At 36.8% G+C, this 27,709-nt stretch overlaps 1 protein-coding gene across 2 annotated transcripts in view; it reads right to left on the reverse strand.

Moving 5' to 3' along the window:
* Positions 1-27,709, reverse strand: part of LOC121373275 (selenocysteine insertion sequence-binding protein 2-like) — a 75,256-nt gene that overhangs the window by 36,294 nt on the left and 11,253 nt on the right. For both annotated transcript variants that reach the window (XM_041499796.1, XM_041499795.1), the window contains exons 5-6: positions 26,426-26,576; positions 24,269-25,026 (exon numbers count right to left, since the gene is read on the reverse strand). In XM_041499796.1, the coding sequence (XP_041355730.1) occupies positions 24,269-25,026; positions 26,426-26,576 (909 nt within the window). The remainder of the gene's footprint in view (positions 1-24,268; positions 25,027-26,425; positions 26,577-27,709) is intronic.

Raw genomic sequence — 27,709 nt, forward strand, 5'->3', positions numbered from 1 at the left:
AATTAATTGATCTGTCGTTGTGCAAAAAACCAATTCTCATACAATATTCATATAATATACTTTTATAACCAGTAACCATATCATTGTCAACAAGATTGCTTATCCTGATGTTGGTAAGTCTGGTGATTTTTGTCCTACCTGTACAATACATGTACAAACTAAAAAGATGAAGTATCTAGGTGTTACTTTTTCGTTGGCTGCGGTATCACTTTTGCATTTACATGTAGCTCAACATTGATTGTACAAATGTAGCTTCATAAAAGTTCATTTCTCATAAATTACATGTCCTGCATCAGTAAAGATTCATTTATAGCTATAACTATGAATGTTCTCCTCAATGTAAGTCAAAATTTCTTTTTCAATTTTATTATTTAAAAAGTTTAATTTAATTTTTTGAAGTTTCATTTTTTAAAAATGTTTTAAAAACATTTTTAATATGCATTGAGATGGATATCTACAGATGCACTATCAATGACACTGAATAAGTTTATGGTAGGCAAGACATTTAATTCTGAAGAATTCTTGTTTGCAATTTACCACCTGTTTTAGAATTAAAATATATTATATTTTGCCTTTTGCTGGTATTTTTATGATCATCTGATTTAATTGGAATTCAAAATATAAACCCCAGTCAGTACAGAAATTAGTTTTTGGACAGTTTCTTCTTTCTGTTTATCATTATCTGATAGGCCAAACTGTCAACAATGTGTATTAATATAAACTGTTGATGGTTGACAATAGCAAAAATCTCAACAACACAACTGATTTAAATTCCTCCAACCCAAGTTTTATGATCAACATGTATCTTTACCAATTATCGTGGCAGGCCATCGGTCTACAGGGTACTGGGTTCGGATCCCAGTTGAGGCATGGGATTTTTAATCCAGATACCGACTCCAAACCCTGAGTGAGTGCTCCGCAAGGCTCAATGGGTAGGTGTAAACCACCTGCACCGACCAGTGATCCATAACTGGTTCAACAAAGGCCATGGTTTGTGCTATCCTGCCTGTGGGAAGTGCAAATAAAAGATCCCTTGCTGCTAATTGGAAGAGTAGCCCATGTAGTGGCGACAGCGGGTTTCCTCTCAAAATCTGTGTGGTCCTTAACCATATGTCTGACGCCATATAACCGTAAATAAAATGTGTTGAGTGCGTCGTTAAATAAAACATTTCTTTCTTTCTTTACCAATTACATCCTTCACTGGAGGAATGTTGGTTTATATATTCTAATTCATGTTTGGATACCCGTATCTGCCAAGGAATAAACTTAAGATTTTAGCAGAACATTCTATTTTAACAATTCTTTAACACAATATTGTATGTGTACACCAGTTTGGATTTACAAAATGGAAAATTTAATATAAATACAATATTCCTTAAATTGGTAGATTATCAATAATTCACTGTTTGGTCAAAACATAGAAGCATAGAATTGATAATAGTATTTTTTTTTATCATGGTATTTTTTCATCTACATAAATCCACGTTAAATATTCGAACATGCTCCCCAGAACGTCCACTTTCTCTGTTTCTGATTCTTAATGGTGAAGGCAAAAATATCGAAAATAAAAGTAATTTCTTTTAGGTACATGTGTATTATCTAGTCAGTTTTGCCAATTTCTTTATATAGAGAGATTTAATACATTTTTAATCTTTACTAAATTTAACTTGCCATCTTGAATGTCACGTCCTGGCTCAAAGTTTGAGGTGGTTATTATAATCATTTAATACAGTCAGTCATCATTATACCTTTGATTTATACTTGGAACATTGAGAAGGAGGAGGATTAAAAAGGATTTTTATTTCTGAAAAATAGTTTTTAAATAAAACTAACTTTTATATGTCAAATCAGCCAGGACGTGACATTATATATTTTGAAAAATAATTTAATATACTAATTATGATATGAAAAAAGGCAAAGTAGTATTTTCATATGTAGTATATTTTAGATGTGATGTCCTGATACCTAATTTTTAAATTTGACATAACAGTAATGAAATATTACCAAAAAACAAATGTCACGTCCTGGCTTACAAAAATAATTTTTTCCAATAAAACCGTCATTAAAACCCATAAAACATAAGTAAATTGGCAATAAAAGTATATTTGTATGTGCTTAAGGGTGTTAACTTTAAGTTACAATAAAAACTTAGTTTAACAGATCATTTTGAAATTTCCATACCCATGGACCAAATACCATGGAATGGCCCCTGTGCTACATGTACATCTGTAAGTTAATAATTTAAAAGTATCAACCCACTCAGGGCTCGAAATTAACGACAGCAATTGCTGTAGCTGCAATACGAATTGCCATCAGTCAAGGGATTCACTGATGGCAGTTTTTTAAAGATGGCTTAAAAATTAGTGCAGTTGGTTGAAGGGACTATTTTAGGTTTTTAGGTTTATTGTAAAAGTTTAACTTTAAAATTGCCATCTAGGCAGGCTCAAAATAGCTGTCGGTGAGCAGGTAACAAACTTGTAATTTGTTATTTGAGTTCTGTCCACCTGTTTTTAAAGACCACTTTGATATTCTAATTTATCTAATACAGTACCAACTGATCTGGGTCCCATTCCACGAAGCAATCTTAGCCCTAAAATCAACTTAAGTACATAGGGTAGTTACATGTATGCGCCTAAGATAATCTTAGGGCTAAGATCGCTTCGTGGAACGGGGCCCAGTAATGATGGACATTAACCTTCTGAGTACTGCAAGCGAGATATCTCACCCGACGTCACGTCAGTCGACATACTGTATACTGCCGTTTTGCACACGGCACTCACCGGAAACAGAAATATAATAAAAGATTTTTTTAATTTTTTTTTTTTTTAAATGGTGGCTTTTGTTTTGATTTTTTCAAATGAAAATACACAATGTACCTTGAAATTTTGAGTTCAAAAAGTAGTTTTCGGCAAATATTTTCGCTTGACAACAATGGCGGCAAGTCGCTGTCATTTTCAGTGATCGATAGCTGATTGTGACAGCTAATTTGATCGTTTTACCAACAACGAAAATTACCAAATATTGCAATATGAATCATAGTTCAGGTTTTAAAAAAATTCTGTTCAGAAAACCACTGTTATCAGGAATAATGGACCTAAATGCTGGACAGCTGGCCACAAATGCCCGTAAGTAAATGCAACTTTTTAGATTTTTTGCCTAATTTTAATCACCATTAGCTGATCTAAAAATAATAAATATTACAAAAAACCCCACGAAAATAATACTTACCGATTCATATATGAACTTTATTTCATGTATTTATAAAACATTTAAGTGAATATATGTGAGTAAAAATTATAAACTTGTACCCACTCAACTTGGTTTTTGTTCAAAATTAATCCAGTAGTCTAAAGGTTAAGCAGTCAGCATTCTGTACGGGTCTTCTCACATCTTAATAATACACCTCTCAGTGTTTCTGCCAGAAAGAAAGTTTTTGGGTATGGTGCAATAGAATTGAATGCAACAGTCAACAGGGGGGTATGGGGGGCCTTCACCAGAAAGAAAGCTTTGGGTATGGTGCAATAGAATTGAATGCAACAGTCAACAGGGGGGTATGGGGGGCCTTCACCAGAAAGAAAGCTTTGGGTATGGTGCAATAGAATTGAATGCAACAGTCAACAGGGGGGTTATGGCACGGCCGGGGGCCTTCACCAGAAAGAAAATGGGTTAAGTTTAGGGTTAGGATTAAGAAAATCATACAGTAATGATGAGAGTAATTAATTTTGTCAAAAGGTTAACTTAAAAAAAAAAATCTGCAACAAAATTTGGGTATGGCGTCATACCAGTTGTAGCTTATGGCAGAAACCCTGCCTCAATGTTTATACATGAACATGAATGTGAAGGCCTCGAAATAGAAGTCAAACATGGCCTGTAGTTATTGGGTTTTTTTAACATAGCAAACCAAAATAAACAAGCATTCTGAGAGTACTGCTAAAGCAATACATGTCCCCTACCAAACCCTAAAATTTTTCGGGAAAATTAAAGTCAGGAAGACTAATTTTCACATCTCCTAAGTTAAAGAGCCATAACTCTGTCAAAAGTGGGTGAATTGTCATGAAAGTCAAACCTGATCTGTAACAGTACATGATAAAGCTATACAAAAAATTTCAGCTCTATATCTCAAGGCATTCTAAAAAAACATCCGGAAAAATATATGATGGACAGACGGATGGACAGATGGACGGACGGACATGAAACCTAGTCTCCTCCAGTTGGACCGGAAATACAGACAGGAGAGTACATACCACTGCCTTTGTTACACCAGTTGTGGATCACTGGCTGGAAATAGAAATACGGCTATTGGATATCAAACATTTGGTAATACTGACATATAGTCTTAGAGAGGAAACCCGTTACATTTTTCCATTAGTAGCAAGGGATCTTTATATGCACCATCCACAGACAGGATAGCATATACCACGTGCTTTGAGTTTGATATACCAGTCATGGTGCACTGGCTGGAATGAGAAATAGGCCAGTGGGCCAACCAACGGGAATCGATCCCACACCGACTAGGAATCAGCCAAGCATGCTGCCACTGAGCTACATCCTGTCCCCATGCAGACCCCTAACCACCCCAAATAAATATATGTATATATATATATATGGAAAATAAAGTACATGTTGATTATTATACATGTATGACTGTGTGTGTCCTACCGATTTGAACACACGAGTGTCATGATTATTGTATTGCCCGAGTGAGACTGAGAGTGAGGGTAGAAAGCAAGGGTAATCATTTCTTTATTATCCATATTATTATTTTATTTTTTTTATGAATAAGAAAGACCATCTCAAAATGTTTCACCACAACTAGATGGAGACGATGAAATGACATCATGTTTTACATGCACATGCAGTCTAATAAGCTAGATTTGGAGTTCTAACAGTATCATGTTATGACATCACTTCCCAAAATTACGCCATTACGTAAGTTTGTTATTACAAAAAAAAAGAAATGTTTTATTTAACGATGCACTCAACACATTTTATTTACAGTTATATGGCATCAGGACCACACAGATATTAAAAGAGGAAACCCGCTGTCGTCACTTCATGGGCTATTCTTTTCGATTAGCAGCAAGGTTTTTTTTATATGCACTATCCCACAGACAGGATAGCAAATACCACAGCCTTTGATATGCCAGTCATGGTGCACTGACTGGAACGAGAAATAGCACATTGGGCCCACCGACAGGGATCGATCCCATACCGACCGCACATCGAGCGAGCACTGTACCACTGGGCTACATCCCTCCCCACTTGATATACACATACATGTATTAACTCGACAGTTACCTGTATGTTGAACCATAGGGAGAATAAAAGTGCATTCATTTAACTACATTGTACATATGTACATGTAAATACAATGTGTGTTATTTAAATATAATATGTTTATAAATAAGAAATAAATAAATAAATAATAATAATAAATAAATAAGATTGCATTCAATTCTAAATAAATAAGAAATAGGCTGGTACAGATAAATATGAAAAGTACCAGCCTATTTACAATTATAGCTGTAATTAATTATGTATCACGCTTGTAGGCATTACGAGAATAAATAAATTTATGTGTACAAAATAAAGTACAAAAGTATTAACTACACATACATGAAGTAATTATGTAAATCTATGTGCATGCAATGTACCCAGTCTTGTAAAGCTTAACCCAGTAGACATTAAGGTCACGGTCTTAAGAATGTGTACCTGCTAATAGTAAAAATAATCCATGTGGATGTCTGTGTGGTGTCTAGCTGTGTCTAGAAAACATATTGTCTGTGTACACTGTAACCAAGGAAGCTCCCCCAACAATGTTTATTGACTGTGAATACTGCATTACACGTTCTAATAGCTATACGGTGTGTATGGTGGTGTGTACGAAATGTGTGTGTATGGTTGTGTGTGTACGGAATGTGTGTGTATGGTTGTGTGTGTACGGAATGTGTGTGTATGGTTGTGTGTGTACGGAATGTGTGTGTATGGTTGTGTGTGTACGGAATGTGTGTGTATGGTTGTGTGTGTACGGTGATGTGTGTACGGAATGTGTGTGAGAGGAGTGTGTACGGAATGTGTGTGTATGTTTGTGTGTACGGTGGTGTGTGTACAGTGGTGTGCATGTGTACGGAATGTGTGTGTATGGTTGTGTGTGTACGGTGGTGTGTGTACGGAATGTGTGTGTATGGTTGTGTGTGTACGGTGGTGTGTGTACGGAATGTGTGTGTATGGTTGTGTGTGTACGGTGGTGTGCATGTGTATGGAATGTGTGTGTATGGTTGTGTGTGTACGGTGGTGCATGTACGGAATGTGTGTGTATGGTTGTGTGTGTACGGTGGTGTGTGTACGGAATGTGTGTGTACGGAATGTGTGTGTACGGTGGTGTGTGTACGGAATGCGTGTGTATGGTTGTGTGTGTACGGTGGTGTGTGTACGGAATGTGTGTGTATGGTTGTGTGTGTACGGAATGTGTGTATGGTTCTGTGTTTACGGTGGTGTGTGTATGGAATGTGTGTGTACGGAATGTGTGTGTACGGTGGTGTGTGTACGGAATGTGTGTGTATGGTTGTGTGTGTACGGTGGTGTGTGTACAGTGGTGTGTGTACGGAATGTGTGTATGGTTGTGTGTGTACGGTGGTGTGTGTACGGAATGTGTGTGTATGGTTGTGTGTGTACGGAATGTGTGTGTACGGTGGTGTGTATACGGTGGTGTGTGTACGGAATGTGTGTGTATGTTTGTGTGTGTACGGTGGTGTGTGTACGGAATGTGTGTGTACGGTGGTGTGTGTACGGAATGTGTGTGTATGGTTGTGTGTGTGTATGGTGGTGTGTGTACGGAATGTGTGTGTACGGTGGTGTGTGTACGGTGGTGTGTGTACGGAATGTGTGTGTACGGAATGTGTGTGTATGGTTGTGTGTGTACGGTGGTGTGTGTACGGAATGTGTGTGTATGGTGGTGTGTGTACGGAATGTGTGTGTATGGTGGTGTGTGTACGGAATGTGTGTGCATGGTTGTGTGTATGGTGGTGTGTGTACGGAATGTGTGTGTGTATGGTGTGTGTACGGAATGTGTGTGTACAGTGGTGTGTGTACGGAATGTGTGTGTATGTTTGTGTGTGTACGGTGGTGTGTGTACGGAATGTGTGTACGGTGGTGTGTGTACGGTGGTGTGTGTACGGAATGTGTGTGTATGTTTGTGTGTGTACGGTGGTGTGTGTATGGAATGTGTGTATGGTTGTGTGTGTACGGTGGTGTGTGTACGGAATGTGTGTATGGTTGTGTGTGTACTGTGGTGTGTGTACGGAATGTGTGTATGGTGGTGTGTGTACGGAATGTGTGTATGGTTGTGTGTGTATGGTTGTGTGTGTACGGAATGTGTGTGTACGGAATGTGTGTATGGTTGTGTGTGTACGGTGGTGTGTGTACGGAATGTGTGAGTACGGAATGTGTGTGTATGGTGGTGTGTGTACGGAATGTGTGTGTATGGTTGTGTGTGTACGGAATGTGTGTGTACGGAATGTGTGTGTATGGTGGTGTGTGTACGGAATGTGTGTGTATGGAATGTGTGTGTATGGTGGTGTGTGTATGGTGGTGTGTGTATGGAATGTGTGTGTATGGTTATGTGTGTATGGAATGTGTGTGTACGGAATGTGTGTGTATGGTGGTGTGTGTACGGAATGTGTGTGTATGGTGGTGTGTGTACGGAATGTGTGTGTATGGTGGTGTGTGTACGGAATGTGTGTGTACGGAATGTGTGTGTATGGTGGTGTATGTACGGAATGTGTGTGTATGGTTGTGTGTGTACGAAATGTGTGTGTATCGTGGTGTGTGTACGAAATGTGTGTGTATCGTGGTGTGTGTACGGAATGTGTGTGTATGGTTGTGTGTGTATGGTTGTGTGTGTACGGTGGTGTGTGTACGGAATGTGTGTGTATGGTTGTGTGTGTACGGAATGTGTGTATGGTTGTGTGTTTACGGTGGTGTGTGTATGGAATGTGTGAGTACGGAATGTGTGTGTATGGTGGTGTGTGTACGGAATGTGTGTGTATGGTTGTGTGTGTACGGAATGTGTGTGTACGGAATGTGTGTGTATGGTGGTGTGTGTACGGAATGTGTGTGTACGGAATGTGTGTGTATGGTGGTGTGTGTATGGTGGTGTGTGTATGGAATGTGTGTGTATGGTTATGTGTGTATGGAATGTGTGTGTACGGAATGTGTGTGTATGGTGGTGTGTGTACGGAATGTGTGTGTATGGTGGTGTGTGTACGGAATGTGTGTGTATGGTGGTGTGTGTACGGAATGTGTGTGTACGGAATGTGTGTGTATGGTGGTGTATGTACGGAATGTGTGTGTATGGTTGTGTGTGTACGAAATGTGTGTGTATCGTGGTGTGTGTACGAAATGTGTGTGTATCGTGGTGTGTGTACGGAATGTGTGTGTATGGTTGTGTGTGTATGGTTGTGTGTGTACGGTGGTGTGTGTACGGAATGTGTGTGTATGGTTGTGTGTGTACGGAATGTGTGTGTACGGAATGTGTGTGTACGGTGGTGTGTGTACGGAATGTGTGTGTATGGTTGTGTGATTGTCCATTTTCGCTTTTGTCCCCCCCCCCCCCCCCCTCCCCGGGGAAAAATAATTGAGCACACTCATAGTTGGTATCCATACCCACTATCAAAATAATTAAATTTAAATGAGTGTACGACAGTGTGACACACAGTAATAGATGGTTCAGTGTATTTGGTAGTGGGTTATACATTTAGGGCCTACTATTTATGTCGCCAGGAACGGTCATGCCAATTGCTCAAATACAGGTCATTATCCCGTGTCAGACCAATATCAAAAGAATATAACAGCGACATTTAATCCGTTGGTAATTGATGAACAAAAAAGGTATTATCTTGTATTGGCAGCTGTGACGCATTATCCAAACCGCTACACATAATAGGCCAAGCCAGTCATTGCATGTGCAGAACAGAACAGAACAGAACAGAACTTTATTACTCCTAAGCCGTTACACAATGGCATATGGGGAATATGCAATAACAATATTTGACAGTGACAAGATGGGTTTTACAGGAGATACATGTTATATATGCCGGTACCATTAAAGTAAATTGTTTTCCTGATTGGCGATAACCACATGTAAGCAAATTAATTAAGTGTTAAATTAGAAAACAATAAGTAAATAAAACAAACACTGAAATTCAAAGCATGACTGGGGTTTACTTGATTGAGATTAACCTGTCATCGCGATGGGTGATTTCCAAGTTCTTAGCCTAAAACATATGTGGAATAAAAACCATAAAAATGTGTCAGTGTTATCATGACCTGTTATGGTATTCATGCAAACAACCGATATAAAAAACGACAATAAATGACCTGTTATAGATAGAAATATGAGATGTATTTACAATTTTACTGCAAAACTGATGTAATTTGAAACCGACTATAACACCCAGGTTGATATTGATTGCACTTGACAGGTGAAATCACAAGTACTAAGCTTATTTAAAGTTATAAGCAATTTCCCTCTCTTATTATCCAGATGGAAAAAGGAATATATAAACAGCTTTCACAAGTCTACTAACTGTAACTAAGACCACAGGTCCTTGTACCATATTGATACCAGAAATAATACACCTGTCATTTTCAATACAATGAAGTTCAATAAACTGTTTTGTTAGATTAAGATTTTTAAATATTATTTATTCTGGATACAATTTTAACATCAGTAATTTTGTTGTTAGCAAATTTATATAATTAGTATAGTTATTTTATTTAATATGCTCGACTGCTATGTATTCTTACACATAGTACTTGTGATTTCACCTGTCAGGTGTAATCAATATCAACCTGGGTGTTATGATTTCACCTGTCAGGTGTAATCAATATCAACCTGGGTGTTATAACACCCAGGTTGATATATTGATTACACCTGACAGGTGAAATCACAAGTACAAAGTGTAAGAATACAATAGCAGTCCAGCATATTAAATTTATATAGTCCGTTTCAAATTACATCAGTTTTGCAGTAAAATTGTAAATACATCTCATATTTCTATCTATAACAGGTCATTTATTATCATTTTTTTGTACCAGTTGTTTGAATACTGTAACAGGTCATAATAATACTGACACATTTTTATGGTTTTTATTCCAGGGATTTTCATAACTAATATATAAGACTGGAAAATCACCCGGGTATAATTTTGATTAGTACTTTACCACGTGATGTGTCCAACCAATCAAAACATGCATGTCATTAAACTTATTTTCTGTGCCAAAAACTTGAAAGGGAAAAGTAAAAAATGCATGCTGCAACTGTGGCGATGTAGAGATAGCATGTTACTGCAGTTTGCAGACCTACATGTAGTTCATGTGGATTATTATTATATACTGATTGTGTTGTTGATATTATTCGATGACAAACGTCACGATCAAATTTATTAAACGAAATTTCAGCCGAGAGAAAAAAGAAAAAACCACACGATCGAGCGATAAGTGGGGGGGGGGGGGGGGGGGGGGGGGGAGGAGGGGGGGGGAGACTGCTAGTCCGCAGTTCTAGTGGTTTTGCGTTTCTCACTAGCCCGAACTTAAAAACCACTAGCCATAGGCGTCGGGCTAGTGGATTTGTCAAACTCTGCTCAATGATTAATAATCAATGTGCTCTAGTGGTGTCATTAAACAAAATAAACTTTAAATTTCTACATGTACATGCATATGTAGATAAACATAATAAGTGAAACTCCTCTGAACAAAACACCCTCAGGACCAAGTAAAACGTCCGGGTTTTTTTAGGTATCTGGTATAGAGAGGTTCCCTTCTGTAAAGATATGTAAAAAGGGATCATGAAAATTGTCCGATTCTGAGGGGAAAAAAGAATTTTTATTTTTATTTAACGACGCACTCAACACATTTTATTTTACGGTTATATGGCGTCAAACATATGGTTAAGGACCACACAGATTTTGAGAGGAAACCCGCTGTCGCCACTACATGGGCTACTCTTTCCGATTAGCAGCAAGGGATCTTTTATTTGCGCTTCCCACAGGCAGGATAGCACAAACCATGGCTTTTGTTGAACCAGTTATGGATCACTGATCAGTGCAAGTGGTTTACACCTACCCACTGAGCCTTGCAGAGCACTCACTCAGGGTTTGGAGTCGGTATCTGGATTAAAAATCCCATGCCTCAACTGGGATCCGAACCCAGTACTTACCAGCCTGTAGACCGATGGCCTAACCACGACGCCGGTTCCGATTCTGAGGGATTCCAGCTTACAGAGGGTGCGGTTTTCAGAGGTTTCACTGTACATTATAGAAGTGAAATAGCTTACATGTTTATGATTTGTTGGCTAACTTCAATGACACTTACGTGTATCGATAAGTGCTTGTTTTACGAGAATAACAATTTGCACAAATACCATGCACGATATAAATATATAAAAGGAAAAATTACAACAAGGAACATGGCAACACTAAAGGGGGTGGTATATGTACACGTACAACATTTACATCAGGCTTTCTGCCAGAAAATAATTTGAGGGTACGTAATAACAAAACAGACCATAAGTGCCACCACTAGGTACATAGAGAATACTAAACGAGTTCGCCTGTCATACCATTTTTATTAAATGAGTGAACAGTTTTGGTATCTGACGAGCGAAAATTAGTCAGATACCAACACTGTTCACGAGTTTCATAAAAATGGTATGACAGACAAGCTAGTTTAGTATTTTATTTGTTACAAACCAACTCCAAAACTAGCTGCAATGCAGAAGCAAGCAGATATCGAGACCTACTAAATGTTATTTTTCCACGAATTGGGTCAGCTCACGTCATGTCAATATTACACTAGTTAGATATTGAGTAATTGTTATGACATGAGCAATATCTTACACTGGCACGTAATAAATGTAGTAATGAGTTTGAAATGTTTTGAAATTGGACTTTCCATGTGCTTTGACAAACTTTAAATGGAAGTTCTCTTAATATCTAAACATTATTAAAATGGATCCATTAAGTTCTAATATTTTAGGGTATGTTATTTTACCCTCTGGCAGAAACTGTACATGCATGAATTAAAAAAAAAGTTTGTTTTATTTAACAACACCACTAGAGCAATTGATTTATTAATCATCGGCTATTGGATGTCAAATTTTTTTTGACATATACTATATAGTCTTATAGAGAGGAATCCCGCTACATTTTTCCATGAGTAGTAAGGGTTCGTTTTTATGCACCATCCCAGACAGGGTAGTACATACCACGGCCTTTGATATACCAGTCATGGTGCACTAGCTGGAACAAGAAATAACCCAATAGTTCAAAAGTCCCGTCCCGCTGTACACACATGTGCATGTGTAAGAGAGAAAAAACAGGGGCCCCATTTCATTAAACATCATAAGTTTACATCTGCTACTAGCAGTAACTATAATGGTCATGCGTTTGTATGTGTTTGGCATCTAATTCAGCAGAAAATTACATCATTACAGAAGCTGGACTATTTTAAAGACAACAGAAAATGAAATACGTGTTCTTCAAACTATTTTTTTTTTTAAACTATAATAATAAGAAGAATTGTGGTTTAGTTGTAGATTTACGTTTACGTGCAAAACTAGGCTTATGATGTTTTGTGAAATTGGCCCCAGAGGTTTATAAAATATTTAAAAAACCGCCTGAACTGTGTTATCATTACAATATAACTCAAGATTTTGTGATATCCTTTGTGGATTAAAATGTTGCTCAAAATGCATAATAATTTTAATATTGTATGCTTTCAGGTAATCAGTTTTACAAGTAGATTTTGCCTTCCATCTTATTTTTGACAGTGTTCAGAATATCAAGAATTTTCAAGAGAGATATTTATCAATATAAATTTTATTCATGTGTGTCTCAAGTCTACGACATTGCTGTTAAAAGTGTTTCCTAAAGTTCGTTTTGTTTAAAGACACCACAGGAACACATTGATTTACTTATCTTTGGCTACTGGATGTCAAACATTTGGTCTCTTAAATAGTCTTAGAGAGGAAATCTGCAACATTTTTCAATTAGTAGCAAGGGATCTTGTATATGCCTTCATGTACATGTAACTAGTGAAATAATCCCCTTCCCCACCCAAAACAAATAAATAAAAATCACCACCCCCAAAAATAAGTAAAACGAAATGAGAGCTAGATTATCATACATTAATGTACATTTTATATACATATACCTGTATGTATGTTATCTGCTACTTACATGTAGCAATCATGATTGTTATATTTTAATTCCATACTAGTACTTAATTAATGCTCTAATATATACAACTCAGAGGTCCTAAGTTTTCACACACTATCCCAAACCCTCCACTCACTCTGTGCGGACTTAATTGCAAGCAATTTTTTTTTCTTAGCATACTATTTCCAAAATTAATAAAAGGAAGGACATGTTTTATTCAACGGCGCACTCAACACATTTTATTTATGGTTATATGGCGTGAGACATATGCTTAAAGAAATTAAAGGAATGCTAAAGCAAGGCTTTTGGACTGGTATGCATATTCAACGATACATAATGCACATTAGGGCCATTCCATGGTAATGATTTAAGCCAGGACGTGACTGACACTTATGATCTCCTTCACTAAAAATCCTTTTTAAATGGAAATGCAGTTTTATCATTTATAGAATCATTACATATAGTAGTATAAGCATGTCAGGCCTAATTTTGTTTTTTGTAAAAAAAAATGACTTATAAAGTGAAAAGAAAAATGTGCCAGGACATGACGAAAATGGAGATCACTTTTTTAGCACTGCAGAAAATTTGAAAACTCTGCTCTCCTGATAGAATATTTGCTTATTGAAATACACTGTTTAATACAATATCCAGTCTATTTGTAAATGCTGTATAGCAATTTACTTTAAAAATATTCATCATAATGTAACATTTACTTTTAATTATACAACTAATAAATGATATGTATATCAAATACTAGTAATGAAACATTGTTAATTTATGAAATCAATGATATTTTCTTGATTTAAGTGTTTTTAATCATCAAAATAAGTGCATAAAATCCCGATTAATTGAACTGTCATTGTGCCAAAAAAACAAAAAACAAATTCTCATACATTATTCATATAATATACTTTTATAACCATGCAGTAACCATACTGTCAACAGCATTGTTTATCCTGATGTTGCTAAGTCTGGTGATTTTTGTCTTACCTTTACATTACAATACATGCACAAACTAAAAACATGAAGTATACATGTAGGTATAACTTTTTCGTTTCCTGCGACATCAACTTTTGCATTTACATGTAGCTCAACATTGATTGTACAAATGTAGCTACATTTCTCATAAATTACATGTCCTGCATCAGTAAAGCTTCATTTATAGTTCTATATATAAAATATTCACCTCAGTGCACATCAAAATTTGTTTTTCAACTTTATTATTTAAAAGTTTTAATTTAATTTTTGAAAGTTAAATTTTTAAAATGTTTTAAAAACATTTGTAACATGCATTGAGATAGATATCTACAGATACACTATCAATGACACTGAATAAGTTTGTGGTAGGCCAGACATTTAATTCTGTAGAATTCTTGTTTGCAATTTACCATATATACATGTATTTTATAATTATTATATTTTGCCTTTTGTTGGTATTTTTATGATGATCTGATTTAATTGGAATTCAAAATATGAACCCCATTCAGTACAGAAATGATAGTTTTTGGAGTTTCTTCTTTCTATTCATCATTATCTGATAGGCCAAACTATCAACAATGTATATTAATATAAACTGTTGATGGGTGACAACAGCAAAATCTCAACGACATATTTGATTTGAATCCCCCCAACCCAAGTTTTATCTTCTGCATATATCTTTATCAATTACATCCTTCACTGAAAAAATGTGGGTTTAAATATATTCCAATTCATGTTTGGATACTTGTATCTGCCAAGGAATAAACTTAAGATTTTAGCAGCACATTGTATTTGAACAATTCTTTGACACAATATTAATTGTATGTGCATGTACACCAGTTTGGATTCACAAAATGGAACATTTGGTATCAATACAATATTCTTTAAACTGGTGGATTATCAATAATTCATTGTTTGGTCAAAACATAGAAGCATACAATTAATTGATAATAGTATTTTTGCATATACATAAATCCATGTTAAATATTTGAACATGCTCCCCCGAACTTCCAGTTTCTCCGTTTCCGATTCTTGATGGTGAGAGGAAAAATATTGAAAATAAAAGTAATTTCTTTTGGGTACATGTGCATAATCTAGTCAGTTTTGCCAATTTCTCTATATAGAGAGATTTAATACATTTTTAATCTTTACTCAATTTAACATGCCATTTTTAATGTCACGTCCTGGCTCAATGTCACGTCCTGGCTCAAAGTTTGAGGTGGTTATTTTAATCATTTAATACAACCAGTCATCATTATACCTTTTATTTATACTTGGAACATTGAGAAGGAGGAGGATTAAAAAGGATTTTTATTTCTGAAAAATAGTTTTTAAATAAAACTAATTTTTATATGTCAAATCAGCCCCGGACGTGACATTATATATTTTGAAAAATAATTTAATATGCTAATTATGATATGAAAGAAGGGAAAGTAGTATTTTCATATGTAGTGTATTTTAGATATGATGTCCTGATACCTAATTTTTAAATTTGACATAACAGTAATGAAATATTACCAAAAATCAAATGTCACGTCCTGGCTTACAAAAATAATTTTTTCAAATAAAACTGTCATTAAAACCCATAAAACATAAGTAAATTGACAATAAAAGTATATTTAAATGTGCTTAAGGGTGTTAACTTTGAGCTATAATAAAAACTTAGTTTAACAGATCATTTTGAAATTTTCACATTTATGGACAAATACCACGGAATGGCCCATTATTGCTTAATATAAACAAGTATAATCGTATAGTTAATTAATAAAATGGTTAAATGTGACGGCTATTATATATAACGGGCGCAGCCATTTGGTACCATCCCAGTCAATACGCCCTCTGGCGGGCTGATGGTTACGTAATACCTAACGTGTCACGTCAGGAATTAGTCTTCGAACTGAAGAAACAAAACATACCTGATTTTTGCGGATGCATCGCAATGTAAGTGATTCTGTAAAACCCTTGATTAAGTAGACTTTCCCATCTAAAATCACAAAACTGACCAATTACGTAGTCCCAAAGAAAAGAAAATTATCACTTGGGTATCGTGACTGGTCGTTTTTGCTTTTGCTCGAATGTATCCTACCAATAGGCCTAATAATATGCATTTTTTCTTTGGATTTTTTAAAAGAAAAAAATACTATAACTCCATTTCGTTATATTGATGCAAACTGAAATATGTTTAGTTAAATAGTTTATTATACTATCAAGTCATTTATGTTGTTTTACAATTCAGGTTGATGAAAGTGAAGCGCCTTGTCGTAAATTAGAGCATTTGTTTACACTGTGCATAATAGAGAAGTTCACTTCGCCACAAGCTATACCACCGGACATCACAAAAATGAAACAAAATGGCTGCCCCCAGTTAGCAGGAATAATCATGGTTTTTTTATTAATTCTAAAATTACGCGTTTTTCATTTGTTAAAGTGTCAGTGTGGTCTGGGTAAAAAGTTTGTTTTATTTAACGACGCCGCTAGAGCACATTGATTTTATCTTATCATCGGCTATTGGACGTCAAACATATGGTCATTCTGACACTGTTTTTAGAGGAAACCCGCTGTCGCCACATAGGCTACTCTTTTTACGACAGGCAGCAAGGGATCTTTTATTTGCGCTTCCCACAGGCAGGATAGCACAAACCATGGCCTTTGTTGAACCAGTTATGGATCACTGGTCGGTGCAAGTGGTTTACACCTACCCACTGAGCCTTGCGGAGCACTCACTCAGGGTTTGGAGTCGGTATCTCGATTAAAAATCCCATGCCTCGACTGGGATCCGAACCCAGTACCTACCAGCCTGTACACCGATGGCCTGCCACAACGCCACCGAGGCCGGTTGGTGGTCCGGGTATGCATCTTTCCAACACATAAGGCTCTTGTTAGAGTTTAGTCTACCTTTAAGGACCACACAGATATATAGAGAGAGGAAACCCGCTGTCGCCACTTCATGTGCTACTCTGTTCGATTAGCAGAGCCCATATTTTACTTTCTATTTCAAATGCTGTCATAATTGAATTGAATTGAAAACATCTCACCCAATTTGTCCGATGTTTCATAATCATGACCGTCACAATTGATGAAATCAATCAACAAACAACAATTATGAATGTTCCACCTCATGAACACTACTTTATATACATGTACAATATGTCATGTATTTTTTCTACTGCACAACAACAACAAAATTCATTTATTATGCATCACTACTAAAGTGTTCCCAGTACAACAGTCAGTAACCTATAACATATTTAGGCCTAAAAAAACCTCTGTGTTTCAGGTTTTCTTGTTGAAAAATAGATATTTCTTTTTTTTTCTTTTATTTAATCAAACCGAGAAACTGTAATCAGCAGAGGTATTCCGAATCTAGTTTGCTAATTGCAAAAAATAAGGAATTGTGAATTTAATCTTTTATTTTTGGGGGGTTTCGCTTTAAAAAAATTCAGGGTCACTACATAAAATTAAGGTAGGTCAGGAAACCAGAAACACATATTCTGTTTTGTTAGGCCTTATGTTAATGCAGAATAACCACTGGTTGTAAAACTCTGGTACTGTAAAGGAAACTAGATACCTGCATAGTGCATGCACAGCTGTTCATTCCAACATGAATAGTAAAGAAGAAACCATAATTTAAAAACATCATTGTCATTGCCATCACAGTACCTACACTGTAATAATAGTATATAATTATGAATATTCATGAATGGTAATGAGATCAACACAAAGTTCAAAATTGATAGGGGGCAGGTAGCAAATGTCATTGGAAATACATACTTGGAATGTACACAATATGATGTAGATAATGATGAATATTCATGAATGGTACCGGTAATGATCGAGATCAACACAAAGTTCGAAATTGATAGAGGGCAGGTAGCAAATTTCGTTGGAAATATATATACATACATGTACACAATATGATGTATGCTTTTTCTGGTATAATCAGTGTCACAGACAGCTGTTACTTTCCACCTTATTGTTCGACAGTATTTTAGATATATTTAAATAGATTTCTTGCCCACTGCACTGAATTAGCCATCTTTTGCACAGTGCTAGATAAATCTGTCTAGCACCCCAGTGCTGGATGATTTCTACATATGCGTGACGTCATAACTCATGTTTTACAATGACTGACGTCATAACTCATGTTTTACAACGACTGACGTCATAACTCATGTTTTACAACGACTGACGTCATAATGAACGACTGACGTCATAACTCATGATTTACAACGACTGACGTCATAACTCATGTTTTACAACGACTGACGTCATAACTCATGCTTTACAACGACTGACGTCATAACTCATGCTTTACAACGACTGACGTCATAACTCATGCTTTACAACGACTGACGTCATAACTCATGCTTTACAACGACTGACGTCATAACTCATGCTTTACAACGACTGACGTCATAACTCATCCTTTACAACGACTGACGTCAGTCATAACTCATGTTTTACAACGACTGACGTCATAACTCATGTTTTTCAGAATTCTGTTTGCGGTTTCACGTGGTATCATTGTTTTAAAACTATTTAAACAAATTAATATTTTCAACTATATATTTATTGCTAAGTTGTTACATTTTTACGTCGTTGCATAAGGTGGACTATATTTTTCACCGCATATGACTAAATGAGTTTGTAGGTGAAATGTTTACGAATCGTTCTACAATAAACAAACCGCAGCTTATAAAATCAATGTTTTATTACTGTACATAATTAAATGGGCAAGAACTGACAGGATCTAAAAACCAAGACTCCTTTATACATGTCACTGTTTCTAACCCTGCATCAAAGATATAAAGCAATATAGTGGCCTGTATAGAAAGCGAAAAGCAGTCTGGGTTTTTCAGACTGCCATGATGCAGGTGAATAATAGAAATTCATCTGCTAAAACCACAAAAGAATTGCAGGTAATTTTTCTAGAGAGAAAGTTGTTTACACTATAGTCAGTAAAACTATCTCATTTGCCGTTTACATCAACCCCTGGATTGCCCACGACAATCGGCAATGCCATGGAGCTTTTAGTTCTCCACAGCACGTTTTAACCTTGGACTATTCAGAGTGGGGTTTTTTTTTTCAATGGCATGTTTTTTTTGCTGTGGACTTTTTCTTAATTGCAGGGGTTGTACATGCATGTAGAGCTCTGGTGATTCTCTCACATATATATTTTGTAATTTGATTTTTCACATATCACATAATTCATTCATGTTTTTAACATGCTCCTATACCACTAAGGTTTCGAGCATGACCCCCCCCCCGGGCTCGGTCTCTGGATGCCAGTGACCCAGTCCGGGGCGATATCACATAACCAAACCCTTCTCCCACCCCACAGACCAGCAGGCTATATTTATTTACAAGGACATGCGTATTTTCTCTTGACCTGCTATTTAAAAACAAATAATAGCTGGCCGTATTTTACTTCCTATTTCAAGTCCTGGTGTGTACACATGTATACGTGTCTACATGTATAGTATACGTGTAGATAGTACATGCTTGACACCCGATATCACAGAATACACAATGAAGTGTAACACAATACTGTGAACCCATTTCCATACAGTGTTATCTTGTGTGTGTGTGTGTGTGTGTGTGTGTGTGTGTGTGTGTGTGTGTGTGTGTGTGTGTGAGAGAGAGAGAGGGGAGAAAGAGGGGAAAAAGGGGGGGGGGGGGAGAGAGAGATAGACAGAGAGAGAGACAGAGAGAGAGAGAGACAGAGACAGAGACACACACACAGAGCTTTTCAACATGCCCTGGCCTATACCACTACGGTTTAGGGCATGTCCATCCAGGGCCCGGCCTCTGGATAGCCAGTGGCTGACCCGGGACATAAGTATCCTGTGAACATAAGTGAATACCTCACTCCATTAACACATGATATATTTATTTTTAATTATTGTTTGTCAGTGTCCCATTACTTTAGCAAGTTTTGTTAACAGTTAGTTTGTTTTACGACAATTCTAGAGCACATTGATTTATTAATCATCGGCTACTGGATGTCAAACGTTTGGTAATTATGACTCGTAGTCATCAGAGGAAACCCGCTACACTTTTCCTAATGCAGCAAGGGATCTTTTATATGTTGTTGTGAGTGAACACGTGTTGCGTATACCTTTATGGTGAACATGTTATTGGTTGCAAATCTCATTTCAGAAACATGTCGCCAAGTGTATAAATGTTTTACACCAGCTGATAAACCATCAAAGCAGTTACACAAACACATTGTAACCTCTTTAATGTTGCTCTTCAAAAAAAGGCCACTATATATTTTATTGACTACGGTCAACAAAAATATATAGAGAATAACTAGTTAATGATGTCGGATATATCTGCTTTATCCTGTGACTAAGAATGGGAAATTCCGCGAGGCACTGCCCACCGGAATTTTTCATTCAGTCTGAAATGTATCATGCAAACCAAAACAATTAAGGGGAAAAGCTATTATTTCTGTTATTTCAGCCACATTGTATGATGACCTAGAGGTCAAATGAGCAATTTTGTAATGTAGCTATGCTTGTGAGGTTACATCGAGTGATGTTAAAAGTCATATCTTGAGCTACTATATGGATATGACTTTGTTTTATCCGTTATCATATTCTGTCAACAGAAACGATGGTTGCAGGATAATTACTTTTATCAACAAGTGCTGATAAATTATGATATCACAAGACACGAGGGAGTATTCTTTTTATCATTCATTATCATTCTTTTCATTTGCGACAATTGTAAACAATGTCAGTAATGTTGTTTGAATGTCACATTATATTTGGCAGCGGTAGACTCGTTAACTAGCAGAATGACAGTGGCATGATGTCACTAATGATAGGTTTAGCACTGAAACATACACAGTGACATAACAAAATAATGTCTTGTGATTAAAATTATCAGTGATATCTACTATAAAAGCCTTTAATGGATGATAAATATAACATAACTGGCATTGGTAGTGTAGTAGTGGATAACAACTTAATGGGTATGTGTTACAGTTAAGAAAATATATAGTAATGATAAGAGTAATTAATTTTGCCAAAAGGTCTACAATTTGGGTATGGCGCCATACCCATTTTATCCTCTGACAGAAACCCTGCACAACTTCTCTCTTACTAACCATTAACAACTACATGTAACATCCTGTCCTGGACAGACAGCCCAGATAGCCACGTTGTGTGCCCAGGTCAGCATGCTTGGACCATAATTGGATATAAACAGGAAAATAAGTATAAATCAATCACTAAAATATATATATATATATACACATGACAGCACATACCACGACCTCTGATATACCAGTCAAATGTGCACTAACTAGAATGAGAAATAGTCCAATGGGTCCACCAGCGTGTATCGATCCTACATCGACTGCGCATCAGGCGAGCGCTTCAGCCAGGGCTTGAACTTAAGAATCCCCCCTCCCCACGGCAATTTTAAAAAGAATTGCTGACCTGTGGAAGAAAAGACCCACCGATGGCAATTTTGAGCCTGCCTATGACAAAAAATGTTTAAACATGACTTTTGCAGCAAATAAACTTGACTAAAAATGTTTAAACATGACTTTTGCAGCAAATAAACTTGACTAAAAAGTTATTTTGCTGATTAGACCTATTTCAAATGTACAAATGTTAAATACTGGCAGACAATGTACACCAGGTGTATACATTTTGCCATTGTTGAGGAGGTTTACCGAAGACACAAAAGTGCCATAGGCAGTGTTCGAGATTTAAAAATTTTGGCAGCAACCCAGTTGGATACTAACATTTCAAAATCTGGTATCCCAATCGAGAATTTAGTATCCCACTTAAATGAATTCGCAATCAAACGGAATAGCAAAAAAGATTTGCTGCATCTATTTTTTCATAATACTGACATAAATTAATATTTAGCAGTACTATATAAGTGTTTCTGACATTACTAATAATAAACATACTTGTATCAATTTTCTGCAGATGTGGAATCAATAGCTCAAATAAAATTTGAAGGGAGGAAACATCCAACAAATTTTTTAGCGACTTAGCAGTTCATAGTCTATTGCTATGCCGCTATTGCTCTAGTGTAGCATTAGACTGGGTACGAGTTGGGGGAGATATTGTTACGGCATAGCATTAGACTGGGTACGAGCTCGAAAATACTGTTACTGAACTTCACCAGTAAATGACTACTTTCATTGTTTCAGCCAAAAACAGAAACACAGGAGCGAAAACAAAACAGCATTATATGGTATCCCAGTTGGATACTGAGTTCCTGAAGTCTGGTATCCAAAATTAAATTCTGGTATCCCCGGGAAATCTCGAACACTGCATAGGTGATGCTCCCTGCCTACTGCAATTTAAATTCGAGCCCTGTTCACTGCTGGGTAGCCAGTGAAAGAGAAAGAAGGATGCTTCAGTCACATGATGGAAACAGTAAGCAGAGGACACCTTGAAAGAATTTAAGCTACTTCACTGGCTGTTGGGATGTTCGGACCAGTCTATTGTTCCTGGGGAAAATGCCATTAGTTTGAAGAAGAAGGAAATGTTTTATTTAACGACACACTCAACACATTTTATTCACTGTTATATGGTGTCAGGCATATGGTTAAGGACCACACGGATATCAGTGCTCTACAAAGCAAGTTCAAATTTACTCTTCCCTGGCCAGTATAGTATAATATTTTAGTCGCCAGCCACTTATATTTAGTAGCCAGCTAATATATTCATCTGCCATTTTACGGCACATTACTAATGCCGTAATTGTTATTAGGACCACATTCGAATGAACTTGTAAAGGGGTAATTCCTAGTTGTTAAATACTAAGTTACTTTTTGTGTCCGGTTCCACTAAAACAGTGAAGGACTATTAACTATCATTATCAAATTCCGTACCCAATAATTTTATTAAACGAAATTAAGCGAATTACTATTTTATAAGATATTCATGTAAATTGCAGTACTCATTAAAAGTTAAATAAAAGCATTTTGATAATAATTACCAGGCTTCAACATGTTACTAGCAGATACCAATCGGCTACCTTACTTTTGGTTTAAATAATATTTATTTTCGTCAAATACTGCCTTGCAAATCTGTAAATACTCTTTTGTAAATAGTTGTGTCTTTAAAGCCATCTAAAGTCGCGTCATGAAAATATAAACATGTTTTCATCCTCCACTGGTGAACACGACTTCCGACGTGATTAAAACAACATTCATGACTGGACACGTCGTTAATGTTAGGGGGACCCGTTATCACAATAAGCACGACACGATTGGAGCCCAGCATAACGCATATATATAAGTCGACATTTAAAATAATTAACGTTTGAGTTTGAAACAGACAAGTAAAGACACACAGTGAATCAACAATCTCATTTTAATACATAAATAAAACCTGGCTCTAAATGGGACAGGACCGACTTGGTGCAAAACTGAACTGGGGCCAAATTATTTCCAAACGCTTGAAATTCAAGTTACGGGAGATAACATCATAACGAAGTATTACCTCCCTTAACGTCACCGTTATTCATAGTCTGATTAACTTGTCTTAAACTCTTATTTTTCCAACAAACTACCGATAGAAAACATGTTTTATGGAAGATACGCTACTTATGGAAGATGGGCTACTCTTTTCAATTAGCAGCAAAGGATCTTTTATATGCACCATCTCACAGACACGATAGTACATACCACAGCCTTTGATATGCCAGTCGTGGAGCACTGGCTGGAACGAGAAATAGCCCAATGGGTCCACCGACGGGGATCGATCCTAGACCAAGGATTCTAGATTATGGTAGCCCCACTCCCATGGCTAGTGATATTCAATGTTGGGCTAGTAAATAACTACTATTGCCATGTCAGACGGCTAGTGAATTTTTTAAGCTCTATCTCCCTCTTTAGGTAACATATCTGATTATTACTATTATTCAGTAAACTTTTATTAACTTAAAGATCCAATGGCTAGTGTATTTGATAAAAATTCTATAAGCTCTGTAGACCGACTGCGCATCAAGCGAAAGCTTTACCACTGGGCTATGTCCCGCCCTTTCATTAGTTTGAGATCAGGTTAAGTTGAAAAAAAGAAAGAAGATAAAATACTTACTGCTTTAGCAGCCTGACTGTATGACATCGTAGAATTGCTTCCGTTGTCTCGACTGGAAACATTGTTGTGTAGTAAATGCGGGAACTCCTCCTCATCCTCGAAATACAGAGTAACATCCGAAGTCCGAGATAGATTTGAGCTGGAAAATGTCCGCCCGGTGACAGATAACCCATCACTTTGTGTGTCATCGTCGTCTTTGCTTTTCTTTTTCCGCCGCCGATTTCTCCGTCTCTGTTTTTTCTTACCATCATCACCACCACCATTCACGTCGGTGATGTCGTCGTTCTCAGCAATAGTCTGATCACAGATTTCACCACTTTTCTTCCGCTCACACCGAGCGACACTAGTTCTATCAGGGGAGGTAATACCTCCACGCAGATTTCTCAAGCCTCTATCACAGATTTCCCTCTCAGGATGTTTAATATTTATACTTGCGTCCTGTAGATTGTTACATCGCAGACTAGTGCTGTGCTGAGCAACATTTGCATATGATAATTTATCGGGAGCGTTTTGCACAACGCGTGACGACTCCGAGCTGACGATAGCACAAACGCCACGCTCCGACGCACACACGGGATGTGTTCCGTTTGACCGCATGTTTCTCCGGTGTAGTGGACTGCTGTAGCCACTGTCAGAGTCGACCTCTTCAGAGTCGGAGGTCAAGGACAGGTCGACGCGACGCACACAACCGCGGGAATGTTTGTATAAAGAATTTGGCTTATCGGAGAGTGTCAGGTTAGCCCAGGTGTCAGGAAAATCTGAAGATGTAAAGAAAACCAGATCAGGGGCCTAATTCACAAAGCAAATGATTTAAACAATATTTATTTCTGTTTACATTAACAGATGGGATTGGTCAACAGGCATAGACCTTTCCCTACATTATACAACTGAAATATTAGCTGGTCAACATGGACATTTTAGAAATTACAAGATGTGCATTTAGTGTTGAAAAATGTAAACCTACTGTATATTTAACCTGTCAAAATATAAATATTTGTATACTATATATTAGAACAGAGAAACAAAATTTAAGTTTTCAAATTCAACATCAATTTATATTTGGCTTGTTAGATAAGTTTTCAAACAACACACTGTAATATTAGGCCAGTATTTTTTTAATTTTTAGGTTTACGAACAAGAACTTTTGTGCACAAAGGTAGGAGGAAGGAATTTTTTTTTTTTTTTTAATATAGCTACTTTGATAGATGTGGATTCTTTGTAACAAAATAAGATTGACAAGGCATCTCTGTGCGCAACCGCGTAGTGCATAGAAATCGGAGCGAAATAGCGAATTGGACCGAAGACGAATTAACAATTCGTATCTACAATGGTATATTTATTGACGAAATAAGTGTTATTTCTCACTGTTACCTTATGAAATGCACCACAATAGACTGGAATGGTAACTCTTTTTTTCTTTAGAGCTATTTGTGGAAGTCGGCAGCAAAAAAATAAATAATAAAAGTGAAAAATATGACTTTTTATTCTTTTTTATTTGAGCAAAATTTACATCGGCAGGTTCGTAAAACGAATAATAAAAAAATACTGGCCTTAGGTCTCTGAACATTGAACATTTGCACACCGGATTCTGTCTAAATCGGATAAATATTAGGTCCCCAGCAACATCCGGTTTAGACCGGTTTCACTATACATGTGTATACATACCCCTCCGTTGACTGTGGTTGCATTCAATTATATAGTGCCATACCCAAAAATTTCTTTCTGGCAGAAACACTGCAAATTGTTTTGCAGAAAAAATTTTTTAAGTTAACCTGTTGACAAAATGAATTACTCTTTATAATTACTGTATGATTTTCTTAACCCTAGCCTTAAACTTCACCAATATTCTTTCTGAGGGAAGGAAGGAAATGTTTTATTTAACGGCGCACTCAACACATTTTATTTTACGGTTATATGGTGTCGAACATATGGGTAAGGACCACACAGATACTGAGAGAGGAAACCTGCTGTCGCCACTTCATGGGCTACTCTTTTCGATTAGCAGCAAGGGATTTTTTATATGCACCATCCCACAGACAGGATAACACATACCATGGCCTCCGATATACCAGCCATGGTGCACTGGCTGGGGGCCCCCTCCATATCCCGTTAACTTGTGGTTGTATCCAATTCCATAGTAGCCATGTTAGTACGAACCTGTCTGAGCACTGACATCTTTCAAGATAATGGTTTTGTTTCTCAACCACGAATTGCTAAACGTTCGCCCGGCGCCGTCGTCTGACGGCCATGGATCAATTCCCTGACTTCCTGCTTCCTGGTAGTGGCTGTATTCTTCATTCATGGCTTTCTGTAACAACAAACAATCCATTTTAATATCAGCCTTAATAGCAGGCCTCTGTGAATTAAACATTTGCTATAGGCAGGTTCAAAATTGCCGTCGGTGGGCTGTTTCACTCATGGCTGTTTACCGTGGGAGACAAATTCAGACCCTAGTTTTTAAACACTAAGGCACATTTTTTACTATTATAGCCATTCTTGATAACTGAAATCATACTTTACTTAAGATTTTATGGTTTAGATTATCAGTTTCCGTACATTCAAAGTGTGTTTGGTCATCATGGTGTTTTTAATATCACAAAATTAATTTCTCCTATTTTTAAAAACGCACATGCGTCTGAGAAGTAACAGCTATGGAGTCAAGTTTTAGTCTATTTTTAGAGATTATTTCACCATTTCAAAGTCACAGACTTATGTTTCACTCAATTATAACTTTATCCAAATGTGTTACAGGATTGTAGATTAACTAAACTTAGTGTTAATTTTCACGGGTTGAAACTAGTGTTTGTCCCTTTAAGTTCAAGCCCTGGTAATTGATAATTGGTACAACGCAGACCTCTGAGAAATGAACATTTACGTAAACTATTTATGAGTTATGCATAAACAAATTCATTTCGTTTCTAGGTAACCTGCCATGACCACGTAAATGATGTCATGAAAGAAAGAAAGAAATGGTTTATTTAACTACGCACTCAACACATTTTATTTACGGTTATATGGCGTCAGACATATGGTTAAGGACCGCACAGATTTTGAGAGGAAACCCGCTGTTGCCACTATATGGGCTACTCTTTCCGATTAGCAGCAAGGGAACTTTTATTTGCACTTCCCACAGGCAGGATAGCACAAACCATAGCCTCTGTTGAACCAGTTATGGATCACTGATCAGTGCAAGTGGTTTACACCTACCCATTGAGCCTTGCGGAGCACTCTCAGGGTTTGGAGTCGGTATCTGGATTAAAAATCCCATGCCTCAACTGGGATCCGAAAACCCAGTACCTACCAGTCTGTAGACTGATGGCCTAACCACGACACCACCGAGACCAATATGATGTCATGAATTCAATACACAAACAAAAAATGGGTTACGCAAACTACTTACACGAGCGACGCCCAAACAAAACTATCGTTCTCGCAATTTTC

The sequence above is a fragment of the Gigantopelta aegis genome, chromosome 5 (assembly GCF_016097555.1).
Source record: "Gigantopelta aegis isolate Gae_Host chromosome 5, Gae_host_genome, whole genome shotgun sequence".
In the NCBI taxonomy this organism is placed as follows: domain Eukaryota; kingdom Metazoa; phylum Mollusca; class Gastropoda; order Neomphalida; family Peltospiridae; genus Gigantopelta; species Gigantopelta aegis.